The sequence below is a fragment of the Populus alba genome, chromosome 16 (assembly GCF_005239225.2).
Source record: "Populus alba chromosome 16, ASM523922v2, whole genome shotgun sequence".
In the NCBI taxonomy this organism is placed as follows: Eukaryota; Viridiplantae; Streptophyta; class Magnoliopsida; order Malpighiales; family Salicaceae; genus Populus; species Populus alba.
Genome location: NC_133299.1, coordinates 13,570,523 through 13,593,163, shown reverse-complemented (window position 1 = coordinate 13,593,163; position 22,641 = coordinate 13,570,523). Strand labels below are relative to the sequence as shown.

The 22,641-nt window shown below is 33.6% G+C and overlaps 2 protein-coding genes across 5 annotated transcripts; one reads left to right on the top strand and one right to left on the bottom strand.

The window, feature by feature from the left end:
- Positions 1 to 1,746: 1,746 nt before the first annotated feature.
- On the bottom strand, positions 1,747 to 6,425 carry LOC118037515 (dnaJ protein ERDJ3A). The gene is made up of 7 exons (XM_035043507.2): positions 6,215 to 6,425; positions 5,621 to 5,676; positions 4,950 to 5,023; positions 4,049 to 4,578; positions 3,621 to 3,962; positions 3,020 to 3,373; positions 1,747 to 2,345 (listed from the first exon to the last, which is right to left on the bottom strand). Exons 1-7 carry the CDS (start codon positions 6,299 to 6,301, stop codon positions 2,058 to 2,060), a joined length of 1,731 nt encoding a protein of 576 aa, XP_034899398.1. The 5' UTR covers positions 6,302 to 6,425; the 3' UTR covers positions 1,747 to 2,057.
- Positions 6,426 to 10,142: 3,717 nt separating this feature from the next.
- Positions 10,143 to 22,562, top strand: LOC118037514 (uncharacterized). Of its 4 annotated transcripts, XM_073405258.1 has the most exons (25): positions 10,144 to 10,570; positions 10,677 to 10,786; positions 10,888 to 10,960; positions 11,062 to 11,123; positions 11,912 to 12,053; positions 12,481 to 12,699; positions 12,820 to 12,886; positions 13,367 to 13,766; positions 14,410 to 14,557; positions 14,655 to 14,815; positions 15,340 to 15,439; positions 15,779 to 15,853; positions 15,987 to 16,121; positions 17,406 to 17,495; positions 17,813 to 17,995; positions 18,099 to 18,203; positions 18,383 to 18,541; positions 20,062 to 20,106; positions 20,213 to 20,434; positions 20,754 to 20,860; positions 20,948 to 21,004; positions 21,097 to 21,169; positions 21,262 to 21,510; positions 21,664 to 21,717; positions 21,834 to 22,123. In XM_073405258.1, exons 1-23 carry the CDS (start codon positions 10,430 to 10,432, stop codon positions 21,421 to 21,423), a joined length of 3,036 nt encoding a protein of 1,011 aa, XP_073261359.1. In that variant the 5' UTR covers positions 10,144 to 10,429; the 3' UTR covers positions 21,424 to 21,510; positions 21,664 to 21,717; positions 21,834 to 22,123. The 4 variants fall into 4 exon arrangements, with proteins under 4 accessions (XP_073261361.1, XP_073261360.1, XP_073261359.1 ...); XM_073405260.1 differs by lacking the exons at positions 21,664 to 21,717; positions 21,834 to 22,123 and adding an exon at positions 22,177 to 22,562 and having other exon boundaries at positions 10,143 to 10,570; positions 21,262 to 21,663; XM_073405259.1 differs by lacking the exon at positions 21,664 to 21,717 and having other exon boundaries at positions 10,143 to 10,570; positions 21,262 to 21,663.
- Positions 22,563 to 22,641: the final 79 nt, after the last annotated feature.

Here is a 22,641-nt window from a genome sequence, read left to right as displayed (position 1 = left end):
GTTTTAATATATTTTTAAATAAAAAATATTTTAAAAAATAACCATAATCATACTTTTAAATATCAATTTGATTTTTTATTAATCTGACTCTCAAAATCAAAATAAAAAGTCAATAGGATTTAGTTTTTTTTCTTTTTTGGTGAAATCTGATATTTTTTAATACAAAAAATGATTTTATAATATTTTATTTCTTGAACACCATTTTTATCATGAATTAGATTTTCTATATTCATTGACATGTTAAAATATACCCTTTTAGATTATTTTTTCTTGTCAATTTAATTAGAAAAAAAATAAGAAAAACCATTCCAAAATTTCAATTAATTACAAATAGCATCAAAGAACTAAACATCAAAGTCAAACAATATAACACATAAATATAAACATACAATTTATTTCAAAATCAACTTAAAAAAGAATAAAAAAAAATAACAAATAGGGTAGTAGTTTTATATGACTTCTTAATATTAAGGGTTATATATGTGTGTTATTCGGTTTTCAGTTACTGAATTAAAACTATAAAAAAAACTGAATTACACTTCGTAATAGTAAATCTAACTGTTGTTCAATATTTCTTATCCGTTTAGGATTATGATCTAAAAAAGAGATGAATTAAAATATTTTAAAAAATAATAATTACAGCATTTTTAAACATATATTATGTTATTATCGATCAGTATTTTGAAAGCAACGTTGGTGAAAGACAAATCCATGTTCTGGTTAAGAACAAGGAATTATCAAACTTCTATCAACCCACGATTACTCTGTATGAAAAGAACCTAGAATCTCATCTCGATTGCGTGCTCCATCTAGACAGTGCCTACCTGAGCAACCTACCGTCATTTGGACAAAAAAAAAAAACTTTTCGTGGTAGAAAAGAAAAAAGCTTTAAGAACTCGATTCCTCCCTTGACTTGGATACGTGAAAGCAATAGCGGACATCAAGTTTCCAGTTTCCACTGCTCTATTTGACTGTCTGCAGCATCACCTTCCCGCCAGAGTTCCTACAGGCCGCCCTTGTCATCTTCTACCGCTTTCCGCACGTTCTGCTAACAGCGTATATAGGAGGAAGCATTCATTTTGGCAAAGCTCCGTGGACAGTGGTGGGCGTGTTTGACACTATATCATAAAAGTATTTAAAAAAAAAAAAAACTTTTTTTTTAATTATTATATTTTTGATATTTTTAAATTATTTTAATATATTAATTTTAAAAATAATTTTTTTTGAATAAAAAACAATTATAATTACACTTTAAAACACGCACTTGAAAGCTCTGATTATGCACCACAAATTGATTTGAGTTTCGGACGTTGGCATTGCAAGGAGCCATGACGAACCTGCACAGAAGTTTGATTTGTGCAGCTGGACTTCCCGGAAATGCGTGTTTGACGAGAGAACAAAATCACAAAGACATATATCAACACGGCACTCACTGCGGTCCATAGACGCCAACAAAACTTCAGAATGTTGAAAAACCTTAAACGCTCTACAACATGAGAATGGAGTATCCGGCAGTTCAGTATATTGTTTTTTTTTTTTTTAAGTATTTTTTATTTAAAAATATATTAAAATATTTTTTTATTTTTAAAATTAACACATTAAAAAAATCTGAAAACATCAAAAAATTATTAATTTAAAATTAAAAAAATAATTTAATTTAATTTTTTTTAAAAATATTTTTGAAAAGAAAAACATCCACCGCTAGTACATCTGACTTCGGCAAGAAATTGAAACAGCACAACAAAGTAGGGTAATTAAGTTCAGTTGGATGACAAAAATAAATAAATAAATAAATTACAGTGTCCTGACAACTGTGAGTTTGGACTACACTATGTTTTGACAAAATCTCTTCCCAAGGGCAAGAACTTCCCTGCTGCTAATATGTAATATCTTGATACTGTGCCTTTGCAGAATGTCAACACCACGAGAGATGGTACCTGGGGGAAAAGGACCAGTTCTTATATGTATATCTACTATACAACAAGATCAAGCATTTGATGATTCTAACTCTACGTAAACTTCACAAATCTAAGTAATACTGGCTACTAGCAGCTCTTTCATTTGAGGACAGGCTTCTGTCTTGTCTTGGTAAATTGCACGTCCCCATTAAGAACAGAACTGATAAATTTTTCCACCTCTTCTGCAGTCATTTCACCTTTAAATGCTGCAAACTTCTGCCTCCGAGGTTTATAGGCTAACAATAACTTATCTGACGATTTGTATCCAGATTTGTCAAATGCGTTCAAGAATGATGGCTGCTTGGCAACATCTAAAAGAGTGTAAGAAATAGAATCCCCAGAGACAGAAGCTGCATTCCGTCGCCTTGATAATGATTTTTGAGAGACCTAAAACCAAAATCGCATGACAAACAAAAAACTAGAGTCAGAAACCAAACTATAAATTCTTTCACGTCCTTTGAAAAATCAATTTAGCTTCTGTATTAGGGCAACATGAATTCCAATGGCGACTAAATCAATGATATGTGCCATAATGGTTGCCCATCTTGCTAGTACTTTTTGGTGCCTGGAACCATCTAGATGCACATTACATTAGATAGCAGATTGTAACATGCTCTTAAGTCATAATACAACGGAATAGTTTCTTTTGTGACCATCTAGAGCTTAAACACCAAGCTAATCAGCAAGACAAACCGAGAACTTTTAACTATTAAAGTGACAAATCTACAGAAAATTTCTGTTCGCTACAGTCAAAGATCAATACCCAACCTATACCTTCCCACCCTCTCTTCTTAGACCAGCAGGGTAGAGGTATTGGGTACCATACCAAGTTTTACAAGTTTCTAAGTGCATTAAAGCTGAAGTTCTTTTCACATCCATTGTTTCAACTCTCTTGTAAGTTGCAGTGGTCAAGCGTGATCATAAAATGACTTAAGTGAGGAGTGAGGAGTGAGGAGTGAGGATGTGAGGATATGGAAACATAAACATATTGTGCGAATCATCTATAAGAATTACAGTTACCTCCATGTGGAAAAAATAATTTGAACAAGATATCCACTTACCATGGACAGGATGTCTTCCAGCTTCTCCTTTACTTTCAAAGATCTGAAACCACCTATGATGCAAACAGGGGTTTTTCCCCCACATAGAGCATCGAAATTTGATCCTGTCAGTAAAGATACATCTTTCCCACCAGAATCAGCCTGGGCTTTTCTATCCTTACTCGCTGCTGCTTTCTTGTTCTTTTTTTCAAACCCTTCAAGTAAGGTACTGAGATCATGAACAGCAGATTTCAAATCTTTCACAGAAATCCCCGACTTTAAGACATGCTTCTCCCCATTTGATAACCAACCAACAATAGCTGGAAGTGCATCAACTCCTAACTTCTTTGTCATTGGGTCAGTAACATCACGAACCTGAATAAACAACAACCTCAATTATTTTTCAGGGAAGGGGGGTGCTCATTTTATTTTAAATATACCCCACATAAATTACCACTCAAAATAAAATATAGAGTTGAACTATTAGTGTGATTTTTGAAGAAATATATAGTTGTCTAAATATCCTTCTACAATGAATTCTGACAGGCTACTAATGTCTAAATTTCTCATTCAAATGTAGAGGTGTAGATAATCTATCAGTTGATAATCAGGTCCAACGTACCTCCACGTCATTGAAAATGAAGCGCTTATGAAACAAACCACTAAGCACACGCCAGATCACGGGTGTATCTTTTTTGGTGGAAAGAAGCACAACTCTGGGTAATTTTTCCTCCTCACCAGAATAAGACTGAAGATGTTTCAGGTCAATCCGCTTTGAAAACCTTGGTAAATGGTCTTGGCAAAAAGATTTTAAAGTTTTTGCGACCAAATCACCATTGTACTCAACCAAAGAACCCTTATCACTTGCTTTGTTTGAATAAACAAATACCCTAGGCACTCGTCGTGGTTGAGTCCCAAGTTCCTTACAAAAGGACATTTCAGTTTCACAATTTATGCTGCCAACCTGTCATAGAAAGAGAAAGAGAACGAATATGTAAACAGATCAATATAAAATCAAATGATGGAAATCAATAGATATTATGAAAATACCTTTAAAGCTCCTTGTAATGAATCAGCAACCTCCTGTATGATTGATTCATAAAATTGGCTCCCCTTCAAAGAGGAAGTATAAGATAATAAAAGCCAAGTCATTCCTTGGCCAGCAATTTCATTATTGAAGACTTGAGAATTTATGGCTTTGATGCTCCTGGGAGTACTTCTAGAACCAGTTTGAGACCTAGATTGAGACCTGGTTGAACCACCAAAACCACCAAACTGCCCTCCACCAAGATCACCCCCAAAAAAATTGGAAAAAATATCATTCAGGCCAAAACCAAATGAACTCTGAGAACTGGGACCACCAAAGGAAAATGAAAACGACCGGGAATTTCCCTGGTCCCCCATATCCTGCCAGTCACCCGGTCTGAAGGTATAACTATTTTGCCCCTGTCCACCATTTGTGAAATGAGTATACCCACCCTGGTCCCCAGGATACCCAGCATTAAATCCAGCATTGCCCTTCTCATCTCCATATAGATCATAATTTTTCCTTTTCTCTTCATCAGATAGAATCTCATATGCTGATAAAAACAAGAAAATAAAAATCAACAATATGACTGGAAGATTAGCAAAACTAAGACTAAGTTTATTTCCTTCTAATAGTTAACCCCTTAACAAACCATTTAATCCTGTCATGCCCATAAGATGCTGCTCAAGAACCAATTCAGCTCACGTTATAACTGAACAGGTTTGATCAATAAAACAAATACTAATACAGACAATATATCATTACTTCAATAAACCAAACACTGTCCATGGTTTTGCATATCGATATAATTGATGCATCAGCAAGAAATTATAAACATGCAGTAAAGTTAATAGCAACACGAAAAAGGTTAAAGAAATAACTTGAGACACAATAAGAAAGAAAAATGAAATAAGTGTACAATACCATTATTGATCTCCGCAAACTTTTCTTGAGCGCCCTTATTTTTATTCTTGTCAGGGTGATATTGAAGAGAGAGCCTGCAAAAATGACAAGGGCTCAGGATGAGAAACTAGAAAACATGCCACATAATTGTTTGTGTGCGTTTGTGCTATGTTGGTGGCATTTAAGTTTTCCTCAGTTTGTAAATTCATGTGCGTAGTAAACCTTTTGCTTTCAATAAGCATGTATGGTAATATTTGTACATGTCGTGTACAATTTCTGTCTGGTCAGACAAAACATCTCACCCCAAACCCGACAAATAAGAAAGCAAGCTAAGGTCTTCCACATAAATCCACTCACACGCAGCCATGTCTATCCAAGATTTCAGAGTTCCCTCAGTGCACAGTATAGCACAATCATCATCTCTTCAAACGCTCAATATACCACAAAAAAAAAAACCTAAAGAATGGTAAGACATCCTCAAGCCAAAGCCAAAACACCTAATATGCACACTTATGTAATGTTTCAGCTTAGACCCATGGCCATTCATAACAAACTGCATACTTCAAAAAAATGTAACTTTTCTTCATCAACTAAGGTCACTTCTTGATATGCGCGCGCGCCCGTAATAGAGAGAAAATGCAACTACCATTAAAAAAAAGGGTACCAGAGAAGAAACAGAGAGCAGAACATACTTGTGGAAAGCTTTTTGTATTTCTCGTTGACTTGCGTTTTTCTCCACTCCAAGAACCTGGTACAAAAAGCACCATCGATAAAAAAAACTTCAAAAAAAAAACAATCATCACTGGCACAAATGTTTTACTTAAACCGAAAAGGACCAAGTTTTCTTCTCCCTTCTAAGGCTTTAAAGGCCTCTCATTTTATCAAGCCTCCATTCCTTCTGTCCTCAATTTACCACCTCTGCTCTACATCCTCCTCCCTTAACAATCGCAAGCCACTGCTGACTAATTAACTAAAATATAAAATCCTTATCTTTGATTAACCAGTGATTAAATCCTGATTAATTAAACATAAAATCCCCTAAACCACTTCCAGAACAATTAAGTAATTTTTTTTTTTGATAAATTTGAATTAAGCAAATTGCAAATATAAATTAAAACAAGAATTTCGAAATTGCCAACAAAATAGTAAATATAAGCAGCAAAATTCGGTCCAAATAAATTTTAAAAAAATGCAGATAGAATTCAAAATCTTAACAATGTACGAATCATATGTCAATTTGGAAATTAATTTTCCACAAACATCGCTTAAAAATTAATCAATCATACCTTGTAAGGGTCAACGGTTTTCGCTTCCAGCGTTAACAAAATTAGAGACAAAAGGAGCAAGAACGGCGCCGTATATCGCGTTTTCATCTTCTGTTGTGTGCGCGAAAGAAGAGATTTTTATCGAGCGTCTGTCTGGAACAGCGAGCAAGAGAGAGAGAGAGAACGAAGGAAGAACTTAAGGTCCCGGCATTAAAATAGTTAGGCTTGGCGGGGTTGGGAAAAGCTCTAGATACTTCGGGTCGAAAGGCCGTTATGCATACGTGGCAATCTTTAAAAAATTACACGCCCTCTGGCCAATAGGATTTTAGATTTCTTTTATTTTGCACCGCTCATTGTAGGGTCAAGGGTGACGTGTCTTGTGGGCCAATTCCGCTCCCAAGAAGAGCGATGGACTTTTTTATTATTATTTTATCAGATTAGATGCTTTTTTTATCCACGAAACCTTGATTTTGTAATCGTTTCCTCCCCTACTTTTTTTCTTACCTTAATCACATATTTAAACTCATTTTATTTTTTGTTTATTTATTTACTCTTTATTTTATTTTTAAATTTTCAGGGTTTACACTGACAGAGAGTAACATTAGGTAGTGGATAACCATTAGAAAGTTTGAACTTAATGTTAGATTCTAGTGTGGTAAAAGTGATTTTACTATTATGTGAGGCGTGCTCGAGCAAGTCAGTTAGAAGAATATTTAGCCTAAGATAGAGATAGTACCATGTCATAATCTAATTTTTTATCCTATTTTTTTTCAAATAATAAAAAAATAAATTTTTAATAAACATATTTAATTTTAAGCATTATTTTAGTCACTTGTACTCTTTAATTTTATATATCAATAAATATCCAGAATATAACAGAACAAATAAAAATGATAATATATATATATATATAACAATAATAAAGAACAGAAAAATACCATTGGGGTAATATTTGATGAATAATTGAGATTAACAAGTCAAGGATTGAGTTTGAGAAGTTTAAAAAAAACAAATGTAGGAATGATTTAGGTTGTGTTTGGGACTTTATTAAAGAGAAATTGAATAAAAATAGCTTAGTTTGGCTAAGATTAGAAAAACTAAAGAACCCTGGATGAATTTGAAATAAATGGACAAATTAAAAAATCAGCTAGGGGATTAATTTAAGAAGAAAATCGAAATTGGGAGTCAAATTGGTCAAAATTATTTAATTTTGGAAACCAATGAATAAACTGAAAAGTAACCAGTCATTTAATTCAATTTAGGGATTAAATTGAAATAATACTCAAAATTAAAACCTTGAATGAAAATTGAAAAATCCATAAGTCAGGGACTACAATGAAAAGGAAAAAATATTCCAAGATCCAAATGAATTTTTATCCTACTTTGTTTCGGTCCAAAAATTAGTCTGGCCCAATTTTTCCAGTCCAATTTATTCACTATTTTATTCAAATGAAGTCAGTTCAAGCAAATTAATCATCAATTCTAGCCTTTCAATCTCAAATCCTAGTTAATTCTCTGAAATTCCAGTTCCATTTTAGAATTCCAACCTAAATTGATTGTATTCTATCAATTCTTCAGAAATCCAATCCCAAAATCATTCCATTCTAGCTCATCTTAAAAAGACCATGCACCAAAAAAAAAAAAAAAGGAGCAACAACAACACTAAAGGGAATTCACAAAAGAACACCATCACCACCCAAACTCCATCTCTTCCATACCAATATATTTTTATATTCAAACCCTCACTCAGGATCACAAATCATTTCAATCAATACACCCATTATTAACTAACAATTTCACAAAACCATCTTTCCCAACCATGAAAACCACTAAAATTTGGTTTAAAACATGGTTAATGGGCTATTTGAAACTAAATTAAAAATGGAATCTATTTACTTTCAGGGCTAAAACTTTGTCAAAATTTATGGCATGTTTGAGAGTGTGGTTATGGTTACTTTTTAAGTGTTTTTTCCACTTAAAAATGTATTAAAATAATATTTTTTTATTTTTAAAAAATTATTTTTGACATCAACACATCAAAATGATCTAAAAACCAAAAAACTATTAATTAGAAGTAAAGAAAAAAAAAAAAAAAAATTCAAAATTTTTAAAAATGCTTTTGAAACGCAAAAACAAATAAGGTTAATCTCCAACATAAGTTTTTTAGCATGAAATATTTACATGTTTCAAACAAATTATAGGTGAACAAAAAATTAATCTCAAAGAACCCTTGGTTAACATGTTTGGTGAAACCCAAAACTCTATAAAATAGAAAGTTGAAAAGTTAAATTTGGGTTTAAAGGGCATTAGAGCTTTTAAAATGGATAAGTCCTAAGTAAATTGAGCTTTGAGCTTAAATTTGAGGCGCACACCAAGCCTGGCTCGTGCTCAACCTGGATAGTGTGGATTATCGTTGAAGGCTGAACAATTAGATAGCTTGTGGTTTGCGATAACTCGACCTTTAAAGAATTATTCAAAATCGAAGAAAATCAGATATTCAAGTAATAAATCCCTAAACAACTCTAGATTTATCTAACAAAATTTTATAGACTCCAAAATAATTTTGTTTTACTATTTTTGCTGCATGTATGATATTCAGGAACCCAACAAGTATTTAATCTTGATTTTCTAATATACTTATTAGAAAGAAACCTCGAACCTAATCTGAAGCAATATCATGTTCTGAAATTTCCTATTGGAAGGATACAATTATTAGTAAAATTGAATTTATTGTAAATAATCATATGTGAAAACTAACAGATCTTTCATATAAAAATAAACTATTAGACCATAAATATATCTTCCAAATGAAAATGAAAATTGATTGTACTATTAACAAGTATAAAATTAGACTTGTTGTTAAAGGTTATAAACAACGAAAAAGTATGAGTTATTTAGACACATATTCACTAATGTTAATAATAATTTCAATACAAATATTAATTGTCAATGGAGCTATTAACAAACTTGAAATACATATGAATGTAAAAAAAACTTTATTAAATGATGACCTTTGATAGGAAGATGTGCATAGAATAACTCGAAGGGTTTGTTGTCAATAAACAAGTAAAGAAAATTTGTAAACTTGTCAAATTATTATATGGTTTGAAAACAAACATTTAAACAATGACATCCAAAAATTAAGAAGGTTATGTTATCAAATGAGTTCAAAGTCAACTAAGTTGATAAATATATTTATATGAAAAACATAGATAAATGTTATATTATTGTATGTTTTTATATGAATAATATGCTAATTTTGAACAACAATAATTAAATGATAAAGTCTACTAGGAAAAATATCAATCAACAAGTTTGATATTAAAAACTCCGGTGTTGCAGATGTCATGTTAAAAAAAATAAAATTTTTTAGAACATATGATAAACTTGTTTTGTCCTAAGTTTTATTATATTGAGAAGATTCTCGATAATTTTTTTAAAAGATGGCAATAATACTGTTAAAATATTAATTGATATAGATGTATATATGTTCAAGAATAGAAGTAAAACAATAAATCAATTAGAATATTTTTTAAATAATTAAAAGCCTAAATATACTTTATAAACTGCATAAAATATGTAAAATTTAAAACTTCAATGATTAAAAGTTTTTCACATTTTATAATATTAAAATAAAAAAAAATGTTTTTTTTTTAATTTTTATTTCTTGCTTTTAATTTTTTTAACTATAAAATAGAACTTTATTTTATAAAATTGGACTAGAAGAATTAATGGAATTTATTTAGGAGTGCAATGAATTTTGTTTTTTTGATATATTTTTTTTAATTTTAATGTGTTAATGATAAAAATAATAAAAAAATTTAATATGTATAAAAAAAATATTTTCAAAAGTTAATGCAACACAATACTACTAATCATGAAAATACACTTTACAAGAAAGAAACTAGACTCGTCCGCACATGACCCGAGTCCCCAGATTTTCCAGGTTATAGAGACCACCAGAAAGGAACCCAAACCCATTATAAACTGCGCCCAAACAGCATCGTACTTCTTTCTCTTTTTAGCTCCTCCTCTCTCCTGTCCGGTTTCTCTCTCGCTTCATTATTCAGCTTCTAGAAACACCAAGAAGCATAATCACAAACATCAATCATTAAAGTACCATTTTAATGAGCACAAAATTAATTAAATCTTCAAAAAAATAATTCAAAATCGCTTCAAAATTTTCTTCGATCCGATTCAAAGCGAGAGAGAAAAGGCTAAAAAGGAGCAGCAGCTATGGCGCTCTCAGCTTCCGATTTAGGCACGATATATTCTTTATTGACGAATTCAATGAGCGGCGATGAGAGCGTCCGCAAGCCAGCCGAGGCGGCGCTCTCGCAGTTCGAGAGTCGGCCTGGTTTCTGCTCCTGTCTAATGGTAAACCCTCTCTCGCTCGCTCTCTTCGGTTTTGATTTTGTATTTTATAGGGTTTAAGTTCAGTTCAAATTGCAATGCATGTGAGAATAATTGAATTTATTTCTAGGAAGTTATAACTGCAGCAGATTTAGCTTCGCAAGTCGATGTTCGATTATTAGCTTCGGTGTACTTTAAGAATAGTATCAATCGGTACTGGAGGAACCGGAGGGATTCTGCGTAAGACTCTAGTCTCGTTGTTTTTATAATTTGAGCTACATTTTTTGGATTTTTGTTGATTCTGGCGTAGTTTATGAGATGATATTTTGGTTTGTGAGCAGGGCAATAAGCAGTGAAGAGAAAAATCACTTGAGACAAAAATTACTGTCGCATTTGAGAGAAGAGAACGATAAGGTGATGATCTTAACTTTGTAAGCTGGAGCTCATAAGATTGGGTTCTGATTTGCTTTGCTAATTTGTAATTCAAATGTGTTTTTTTTTTTTAATCGATGTAGATAGCTGGACTGTTGGCTGTTCTTATTTCCAAGATTGCCCGCCTTGATTATCCAAGAGAATGGTATGTGTTTGTGGCATTTTATTTCTATATCATATGCTTTCATCGGTGGTTGTTTTTCTAGTTCCTGGTTTTAGATTTTTTTAAAGGATATTTTGTTGTAAGTACATTTTAGTGTGGTTTGCTAATACTTGCCTGATGTTTCTTTTGTAGAGTTTGACTGTTGTTTCTCTTTTGGAAGTTTCACTTTGATATTGAATATTAAATTTAGAGTGGAATACTCGTTTTTTTATACTATTTTTAGTTTTTTACTTTATGCATGAGCAGGGGATTCGGGGTTTTAGGGGGAGGGTTGGGGGTTGAACAAGATGCAGTTCCTTGCAAACAATGGGAGAATATAGTCTATTGTAATTCTGTTTCAATGTTTGTCATGCTTATCATTAGTGTCTTGCTATCATGAAAAGTTGTGAAATTATCTTGATGAATATAAAGGTGAAAATAGGGTAAAAATGCAGTTGCTTTTCTTACATAAGTTTTTGTGACAAAACATCACAATCTTTGACTAGCAACTACAAATAGATCCAAAGTTGTTATGGATGCTCTGAGCTGAATGATTTTTTTTTTTTAATTAATGGTTATGCATTTAGTGATTTAGATATCGTTGAAGATTTTTTAGTTTGGCAATCTTGTACTTTCTGTAATTAGTGCTAACTCCTGTATTTATATTGCCTGTTGTTGTAATTACTGATCTTTTCCCTACTAGCAGTTCTTTCTTGTTTTCTGTTCTAAGGTACCTGAGTTACTTCATTCAGCTAACTTTATTTCTTGATCTCTCATTTCAATATTTTTAGGCCGGAGCTCTTTTCAGTTTTAGCGAACAAGCTTCAATCGGCAGATGTCCTTACTTCTCACAGGATTTTTTTGATTCTGTTCCGAACTTTGAAGGAATTATCCACTAAACGTCTTACTGTTGACCAAAGGAACTATGCAGAGGTATAACTTCTGAGTATTATCCCTTATGGTAGTATTCTTTATCTCATTTCCTTGCATGCTATTCAGTTTCAAATGTCATCCAACCTAACAATGAAAAAAGTGCACTTCATCCAAATGTGAATGAAGTATGGATGGTAGGCCTGTTGTTGATGACTATGTTCCTGAGTGGAACAACATTTATGTAAGCCCTGTGCAAGAAGTATCAGCATTTCAGGCTGCTGGATTCAGAATGTTCATAGATATCAGTATTGGCCTTATAATGAGTTAATGATATCAGTTATGGGTAGGCATTTCCTAGCAATGGTCATGATTTTTATGATCTTGTAACTAAAGTGCACAGATAGAAACTTGCTCTCAAACAAATAGTTATGTCTTATATCACAGAGTTATGGTCACGTGTTTCACATATCACCATTTTTTGTGGCAGATAACATCCCATCTCTTTGGATATAGCTGGGGCCTTTGGCAGAGTGATGTTCAAGCTATATTAAATAGTTTCTCTACACTTGCACAAAGCTATACTTCTAATGCTCTGGAACAGCGTCATGATGAGCTGTATCTAATGAGTGAGAGATGGCTATTATGTTTAAAAATAATTCGCCAATTGATTATTTCAGGGTTTCCAAGTGATTCAAAATGTGTACAGGTAGTTATTCAGTTCTTTCTCTTTATTTCCTTTCTTCAAATTTAAGAGTTTGGCACACTCTGTATTGCAATTTAACCTGGGAGATTAGCTTTTGATTGTTTTTTTTTTAAAATCTGTCAGGAGGTCCAACCAGTCAAGGAGGTTTCCCCTATACTCTTGAAAGCCATCCAGTCATTTCTCCCATACTGTGAGATAATTCTCTTGTTTTCAAACTTTTATTTGTTTTGCATATCATAGTGGAGAGCTGTGGTAATCCGTGTTTGATAAACATCCCCACCAAAACGAAAAAAGTAGTTCTAGAGATCCTATAAGCCATGCATTTGGAAAACGTGTATTGTGGCTACATATAAATTTGAAGTGTTGGCTATTCAGTTATACAAGTAAGAATGTCCTAAACTGACATCAATTTTCATATTTAACAAACACTTTATTAACTAGAAAGAGCAGGAGAGAAAGTTATATAGAAATATTGAATTGGATTCATTATCCTGCATACCATTCCATATTTTTATGCCAAGAGTGTTATTTCCATATGCATGTATAATTGAATGGAGAAGAAGCTTAAGCAGGCTCTTTTATTCTCAGCCTTTCCCTTTTCTTTCTTTTTCTCTTAACAGGTTACTTATTTAGGAGTAAACTAATTTTCTTGTGCTGTGTTGTTTTACAGATTCATCTTTCCAGAAGGGACATCCTAAATTTTGGGACTTCATAAAGAGGGCATGTACCAAATTAATGAAGGTTTTGGTCACAATTCAGGGCAGACATCCTTATTCATTTGGCGACAAGTCTGTTCTTCCTCCTGTCATGGATTTCTGTTTAAACAAGATAACTGATCCGGATCCATATATTTTATCATTTGAGCAATTCCTGATTCAATGCATGGTAATGGTGAAGTGTGTCCTTGAGTGTAAGGAGTATAAGCTAAACCTAACTGGGCGGGTGATGGATGAAAGTGTGATTACAGTGGAGCAGGTGAAAAAGAACATTTCCAATGCTGTTGGTGGTGTCCTGACTTCTCTTCTTCCATCTGAAAGAATAATACATTTGTGTAATGTGTTAATAAGGAGGTAATGATACCTCAACTTGTGCTTAATTATTTTGCATATAATTCATAAGAATACTCAATTTCAAATGCATGGGGGTTCAGTTCGTAAAATTGATTGAATGAAGCTCTGCAGCTGTATATTTTTTTTTTATCTTACTTATGATTGCTGCTCTAGGGTTTGGGATTCATGAAGGAAACAATTTAGCACTGTTGATAGGTCATCTCTTTGTTTTGATTCAAAGCATGTACTCCAGAATCTCACATACCCAAATCTTGGGCTCTTTTTCCCCTCTTTGATTTTTTGAAGAAAGTGTCTATACTCCATTAAATACAGGTTCAGCTTCGTGCTAACCATGTCTCCAAGAAAAGTACTTTGACATTCATCAAATCTAACTGCTACTTTAATAGTCATCAATGTGTGTTTCTCTCCATGTGGGATATGAGCCAAATCTTGTTGCTCTAATCACATCTCAGGTCAAACATTGCTTCCCCTCCCCCCTCTTGCAGAATTTCTATTTGCTTCATGGATCTCTACGTGGTTGGGTAATGATAAGAGATATAACATATGGCACCGAATGCTTTATGCATATCTTTCAGCATTCTGGATCTCCTGTGTGATGATTATCTACTTTTCAAATAATTATGTGAGATTGATGTTTTGTCAGGTATTTTGTTCTAACTGCTAGTGATTTGGAGGAGTTGTATCAAAACCCAGAATCTTTTCATCATGAGCAGGATATGGTTCAGTGGACTGAAAAACTGAGGCCTTGTGCTGAAGCTTTATACATAGTATTGTTTGAAAACCATAGCCAGGTAGGTGAAGTTTCAACTCTAGAATGATTGATATTAAAAATCTGCAAAGCACTCTGCTAACAGATGTGAGCTCATGTTGTTTCTTTGCTATTTGTAGCTTTTGGGTCCTGTTGTGGTGTCCATCCTTCGGGAGGCAATGAATGCTTGCCCAACATCAGTTACTGAAATCACTCCTGGGCTACTTCTTAAAGATGCTGCCTATGGTGCTGCTGCATATGTTTATTATGAGCTCTCTAACTACCTCAGCTTCAAAGATTGGTATAAGAATTCTAATCTATGCTACTGCTGTTATTTAATCAATCCGTATGTTGTTTGAATTAGTTATCATTAATTGCAGTCACATTAAAAGGTATTGATTTTAAACACTAATTGTTTGCTGGTGCCATTAGCTTCAGAATTTTGTTAATGAAAAGGGGTTTGTCATTTGGGGATTACTACTTGCATGCCTGTAGTATCTACTTGCAAATTTAGTAAGTGTGGTTTTAGGGTGTTTGGATAGGGATGGATTTCCAGATTCGATAATGCTTCTGGAAATACATAGAGAATATATTTCCAGATGTAATAGTTGTTTAAGGAACATGATGTCTGAGGAAAATGAGTAGGATATTATTTGATCACTAACTGCATGTGTTTTTCAAAATTTTTGGAATTGAAGTCACTGGAATTGTACTATCTGGTTAGATTGTGGTTTCATAACCAAATTTAATCTGCTTGGTATATATTTTGATGGGCTATATGATGATCCATCCTTCTCTATTTCACTTGGAAACTATTCATTACAGGTTTAATGGTGCTTTATCCCTTGAACTGTCGAATGATCATCCAAATATGTGTGTTATCCATCGAAAAGTTGCACTGATACTAGGACAATGGGTTTCCGAGGTAATGGGACTTTTTAGCTTTTTGGTAGAGAACTCTTAAGAACTTGTAACATTTTCTTTTCCTCTTCAAGAAGAAAATGAAATTGTTATACCTGATTGTCAAGAATGAAGTGTGTACGTGTTTTGTCCTGTTTCTTCTCAGCATGTTGGTTCCTAGCATGATCTCTAGAAGTTGCCATATTATGCTCAGGAGTTAATCTAGAATATTGCTCCTGTTCTTTGGAAATAAAGTAGGCTGATATTCCTATGTGCTGACACATTATACAGTTATTCTGGCTTTCTGTTCCTAAGAGATTTGATATTCCTGCTGTGGTTGCTCTTTTTTTTTTTTTCTTTGCAGATTAAAGCTGACACAAAGAGACCAGTGTATTGTAGTTTGATCAGATTGCTACAAGACAAAAACCTGTCTGTTAAGGTATGATGCTTGAATTAACCTCCGTTATGCGCCTTCACATCTCTCCTTTTTCCTCACGTTTGGGGCTTTGAATGTTTTGTTTGTTCTTTGCATTCTCTGTTTCCACTACTGAAATTGTAATTCATTGCACTAGCTTGCAGCTTGTCGGTCTTTGTGTTTGCATGTTGAGGATGCAAACTTCTCAGAGCAAGAATTTGTAGATCTCCTTCCTATTTGCTTTGATTCGTGCTTTAAGTTGGTTGAGGAGGTTCAGGAGTTTGACTCGAAGGTAAGATGATACTTGTGGTTCACCTTGATAGTCAATTGCATGTGTGGGATACTTTTTGCTTGCTTTTCCTATTAACCTCCTGCATCTCTTTAAGGAACATAGATTATTGCCCATCTCCTCTTTTAGCCATTCCAAATTATATACCCCATCTCCCAATGTGAAAAAAAGAGAAGAAAGGGATGTCAAGCATTTATTTATCATTGATTTTTGGATGAATCTTAGGGATGGGTGTTTCAATCGTAAAACTATATATAAAGCACCCTCCCTTATTCCCAACAATTGTATTTTTTTTTTAAAAATGCCAATCCCATAATTTTCTTTTAAATGTCTATTTAGAAGCTATATAAAACCTTAAATAATAATAAAAAGATTTCCTAAATTCATCCTTAAACTACATAGTACCTTATTGGCACAATATTTTGACCATCAAAGCTTAAAAATGCTTAAAAAATAAGAGACAAGTAAATATAAAAACATTAAAATTAAAAAATAATAATATTAATCCATTCAGTAATTTATATTAGATTTTTTTTTTTGTTTTACCATGTCACTTTTGACTCATATGTAGAACTTTATCACACCTTTAGATAATGTAATAAAAAAGGCATTTTATAAACTTCTATCCATGCCCCAATTTTTAACTTTATAAAACACAAGCTCTACCAAAATATTTTTTTGTAGAAGTTTTTAGGGTATTTGTTTTCCCTACCTTTCAAATAAGTTATTCTAGCCAAGAATCTTATCATAGAAAAAAAATGTTAGTGCTTCCAGCCTTTAAAAAAAAGAGAGGATCGTTATCTTCACCATTGTTCTTAAATACTTAATTTTAAAGAAATTTTATGGAGCTAGCTAGAAAATTATTTGTAAGGAAATGAATCATTTGAGTGCTTATATATTTAATTTAAATTATTTAGATGCAATTTTTATGTTGTTCATAGCTAGTTCAATAGTTTAAATATTTTTTTAAAACATATAGCGTGTTTCTTATCTCTGTAAAAGTTAGTTAAATGAATACTTAATTTCAAGAATTTGAAAAATGCATGTGTGGATGCATGTTCAGAAATCATTGATTCTGTACGTCAAACTGATTTTGGATATATTCTTTTTCAAGAATATCCTTCACCATCTTTAAATGCTTAAAATTTGTGAACCACACATTTCCAATCTGTGATGTGGGTCGCTAAAGCATGAATTACATAAATTATTTATGATTTCAACTGCCATGTTATTCTTACCTCATTAATGTGCTCTTAGTAGTTTTTCTATTCATTCATGTAATTTCAGGTTCAGGTTTTGAATTTGATATCTGTTCTTATCGGACACGTCCATGAGATCATTCCATTTGCAAACAAGTTGGTGCAATTTTTTCAGAAGGTAGTGGACAAGCCATTATATTTTCTGTTATTCTAATGCTTGAACATGTTTAGTGTGTATACCATAAAGAAAACATTTTATCTCATGTTCTTTTTACATTGACAAGAACACAACATTTTTGTTAAATAAAGGTGTTCTGCTGAGTGAACTCTTTCTGAATTTCTGAGTGGTTAAGTTCAGAAGAAATTGAGTTAAAGTATGTGGAACTAAGAGTTTCGCTCCAGTGATTCTTGAATATAATCATACCATTCACATTTCACACATACTAAGGTTTGGCCTTTCTGATGTCATTGTTTTTCTTGGTGCTGTTTGAAAAGGTTTGGGAGGAGGCTTCCGGTGAGAGTCTTTTGCAGATTCAGCTTCTCATTGCTTTGCGGAATTTTGTGGTTGAACTTGGCTACCAGTCACCTACTTGCTACAATGTGCTATTGCCTATTCTTCATGGTGGAATTGATATAAATAGCCCTGATATACTCAATCTTGTAGAGGATGGCATGCTGGTTAGTTTCCCATGCCTAGTTTTTATTTATTGTGTTGAGTCTTCCATATGCTGCCTTCAGTAGTTAATTGATAATAGCAAATTTAACTGGCATAACCATGCAGTTATGGGAAGCTACACTTTCCCATGCGCCTGCAATGGAGCCTCGACTGCTAGCGTGCTTCCCATGTCTCGTGGAAATCATGGAAAGAAGTTTTGACCACTTGCAGGTTGGATTAATTGTAGTATCCATTATATTATTCATGTATTTAATGCTCAATGCAAGTGGTGTGCCTGTTCTTGTTGTCTTAAGTATAGCTCTTTTGTTCTGCATCTAGTTTCATCAACAGCAAACCTGCAGTTGCTATAATTGGTTGATGAAATTTTGTTGACTTTAATATAATTGCAGGTCGCTGTAAATATCATGGAGGATTACATAATTTTGGGTGGGACTGAATTTCTAAGAATGCATGCTTCCAGCGTTGCCAAAGTTCTTGATCTGATTGTTGGAAATGTTAATGATAGAGGCCTATTATCAACTCTTCCTGTCATTGATATATTAGTACAGGTACCTAATTTAAATTTTCCTGAATCTAATTGTAGCCTTTATCTGATATTTGAACTTGAAACAGCTCTTTATTTTGTTATCTTTTATGACAGTAAGTTCATCATTTATTTCTATGTTATATTAAGGAGGGAAAGAGAGGCTGTGTGCTGATTAAAACTGCAGGCTACAGAAACTTTTGTGCTCTTAAATTTATCCATGTCCATCTCTTGATTTCTGGCAAGTGCCTCGGTAAACACAAATTCTTGCCTGATGCTCTTAGATTATTTGATATATCTATGCTGACTTAATCTTTGGTGCCTCAAAATTATTGCTGTCTGGATTTGTCTTTTTCAATTGAAACATATTTGACCTATCTGGTGGGTCATGGTAATGTTAAACCCCATATGTTAAAATAGCTATTTATGCTGGTATTTCTCTCTTTTTCTCAGCTGAAAAATTGAGTAAATCATGAGGCATCTTCTGGAGTGTGCCCATGTAGTTTTTTTCTAATCAAACATGCCAAAAGAAGAAAAATTGACATCAATCTGTGCTTCACGTTTGTATTTTTTTTTTCCTAAATCATTGCATCACCAATCACATACTTAAAATGCCCTACAACATATATGCAAATTATCTAGACCTTTCTAGTTTAATTATTTCTGCTTGCCAAGTTACATCAGTGGCACAGCCTATGGTTGTTATTGTGTACTGAATCATGAAGAGATAACAGTTTATTTTTGTACTCCTGGCACTTTAACCTTCCATCTTATTGAAATCTATTATCCTGTTGTGTTTATGGAATTTGAAACAGATCCTTGTTATTTTTCATGGATTGCCAACTAGATCTCATATGCACAATCCATATAATGAGTAAAATTTTTGGTTACCATGGCATGTTCTGCCATTAAATGACCATGACCCAGGAATATGTAATTAGTTTATTTCTGTTTAACCTTTGGAGTAATATACTTATTAACTTCCTAACTGTGTCATGCAAAATTATGCTTTCAATAACCACCGAGAATGCTCTGATAGAATTAAAAAAAAAAAAAGGAAAAAAAAATTTACGATGGAAAACACAGACCATTTGGGAAGTTTTTAATTGTGAAAAAATTGTCATTTTTGTAGAGAATTGCTAGAGTACAAAATTGAAGAAAATGTGCTAATTAGTTAAAACTGAAAACCGTTCCCTGTAAAATTGGAATCTGAGCCTTTTGAGAACCTGGAAAACAAGGGACATGCTTGGTTTACATTTTTAATCCCTTTTTCAATTAGTCATTTAAGGGTGATCTTTCCTTCCAATTTTCAAAAAATAATAGCTGGTAATGTATTTTCTTATTTTTCTGAAGAAATGTTTCTGTGATAGACAAAAATATAGATGAAAACTACAGAACTGTTTTCAAAGTTAAAGCAGCCTTGGTTTACCAGGGACTCTAAATTTTTTGTGATGATTCTGGGAGGTTTTTGGTCGTTTTAGCCACTGGAGCTTGTTTGGTAGTTGTGAGTACTCAGCTTTGTGACTGGCCTTTCTCATTTTGCAGTGCTTCCCTGCTGAAGTGCCCCCGCTTATTAGCAGTACTTTGCAAGTAAGTGCAGTTCTTGTGTTAGATTCTTGCAACCTATTATCAGTTAAATGGTTTCTGTTTGGTATGCTTTGGATATCTTTTAACCATTTGTATGTTTTTTTGCTAGAAACTAATCATGATATGTTTAAGTGGAAGAGATGATTTTGAACCTTCCAAGGCAGCTGTTAAAGCATCTGCATCTGCAATTCTAGCAAGGATTTTGGTGATGAACACCAACTACCTTGCCCAATTGACAGCAGAACCATCACTTTCATCGCTTCTCCAGCAGGCAGACATTTCAATTGAGGAAAATATACTTCTTTGTTTGGTTGACATATGGCTTGACAAGGTCAGTAAATCATGCTTTCATTTCAAAGATGCTTTGACTGATTTTGATGTTTGTCCTTTTCTAATTTGTTAAATTATTTTAGTTTCTATGCACACATCCATTGTGGTGTATTTTGCAAGTAAATAGTTTCAAATGATGGTTAGACATTCCCATGCATAGACTGCTATAATTAACTGCAACTCATGCCATCTCTAGAAGTGAGGAAATCAATGTGCTGAATCTGCCATTGATATATACTCCAGCATAATGCTTTTCTAGTGTTCATGGCCAGCGTGCCTCGCTGCGTTAACTTTGTCTTCGTTTTAATATTATTGTACAGATAGATAATGCATCTTCTGATCAGAAAAAGACATTTGGGTTAGCACTTTCAATAATTTTGACACTAAGACTGCCTCAAGTCGTTGATAAACTTGATCAGATCCTCAGGTGCAGTTTCAAATTTGAATTTTGGTATCATTTGCTACAACTGCTTTCAATGACCTACACCTGCTTCATGAGCTTTAATTCATGCAGTGTATGTACAAGTGTAATTTTGGGTGCAAATGACGATTTAACGGAGGAAGAGTCAAGGTTACCTCCCTTGTACAATCCAATTTGATTTGGTGTTTGCTTGGTTTTTCTAGTCTCTTGACTTGTTCTTAACCTTCCTATAATAATTGCAGTGGTGATAACATGAGCTCCAGCAAGTTTCATGGTGAAGGCATAATTCCAAGTAGAGAGTACAGGAAAAGACAGGTTAACATTCTTCTGTTTTACCTGAGGCTCTGAATTTCAATGATGAAATCTGTGACCATGTGTGATAATTTCTCCAACATGTTCTTCTCCAGATTAAATTTTCAGATCCTATAAAACGATGGTCTTTGGAGAACTCAGTAAGAGAGAATCTTCAAACATGTGCTACTCTTCATGGAGAATCTTTTAATTCTGCTATTAGTAGAATGCATCCAGCAGCATTTGCACAGTTGAAACAGGCTTTGAAGATGCCATAGACAGGAATAGTACTCTTTCCTTTTTGCGTAGTGGTCACGTATCAGGGCCCCCTCAATTTTTTTTGCCCCATAGTGAGAAGACATAGGGTAAGTTCTTGCTCCCTTTTGATGCAGAGGCCATTTTTCATCGTCTGGCATTCATTTAGCGTTTCTATCCGAGTTGGAAATTCTAGTGGCGGCAGGCGGCATCTAGAATTTTGCTGGCTTGCGTCTAACTATGCAACTTGTTTGTTACTCCAGGTGATGTATTGGTGGATTGGATTTGTGGTTTGACATTCTTCGTGTTATTTCTTTGTAAGAATGAACTGGGTGGTTGCTTTACAACATCTACATTTCAACTTTCATTTGTATACGCCCCCTTTGGCAACAGGAAAATCTGTAAATAGCTTGCTGCTCCTTTCTTGTTCCAGATTTTCAAGGCACAAGGGTCGCAGCATTGAGGTCGTAGGTTTTTGTCACGACTCTACAAATGAAAAGAAGATCTTATAGAATTGAAGAAAAGATGTACATTGTGCTGTTGAGTTGGAATTCGTTACCTGTTTTTGTTCGCATGCCAATCCCATGTACTGCTTATGAACTCGAATGTTTGAAAAATATGTTCAGAAATGAGTGTTTATACGTAAATATCTTGGGAAAAATGCAAATGGACAAGAAAGATGGATGATCATTTATATTTCCTATTGACATTTATGCTCTTAAACTGTGTTAATCCTCCCTAACCTGCTTCTTTCTCCACTTCTTTTTCTTTAGCAGGCCTGAGGTTTTAATACCCTCCCATGTTGAGTTTTGATACTACCATGGTGCAGCCCCCGAGAGTCTGGGTGAGGCTGAACCTGGCGCCAAAGACCCAAAAGTGCCAGTCAGCTGCAAAATCAAACTGCACCTGGGGCTAAGTAAGAATCTATACCCCCATATCACTCACTCAAATCCATCCATTGATTGCTTAGGTGATTTGTGTCCTCTGATCGAACTTGAAACATTCCGGCAGTCTTTGATACCAGGTCATTAATTGAAAAAAAAAATATGTGACACATCACACGAGTGATCTTGGTTGTTGCTTCACAAAAAGAAAAATCATCTTGATTTTCACACGCATACGGGTGTTGAGATAATTAAGATTTTTGAATACATAGAAAAAAAAAAAAAACAAGGAATTCTTGTTTTTTATAAATAACAAAGGTTTGAGCTGTGATTTAATATTTTTAATTATTAAAAAAT

Bases quoted from the DNA above. Each gene is read 5' to 3' on its own strand.
- LOC118037514 (XM_073405260.1), top strand. From the start codon at position 10,430: ATGGCGCTCTCAGCTTCCGATTTAGGCACGATATATTCTTTATTGACG. The intron at 14,558-14,654 runs GTAGGTGAAGTT...TGCTATTTGTAG, and splicing joins TGTTTGAAAACCATAGCCAG to CTTTTGGGTCCTGTTGTGGT. The intron at 17,496-17,812 runs GTAGTGGACAAG...CTGTTTGAAAAG, and splicing joins TGGTGCAATTTTTTCAGAAG to GTTTGGGAGGAGGCTTCCGG.
- LOC118037515 (XM_035043507.2), bottom strand. From the start codon at position 6,301: ATGAAAACGCGATATACGGCGCCGTTCTTGCTCCTTTTGTCTCTAATT. The intron at 4,579-4,949 runs GTATTGTACACT...TGTTTTTATCAG, and splicing joins GTTTGCGGAGATCAATAATG to CATATGAGATTCTATCTGAT. The intron at 3,963-4,048 runs GTATTTTCATAA...TTTCTATGACAG, and splicing joins CATTACAAGGAGCTTTAAAG to GTTGGCAGCATAAATTGTGA.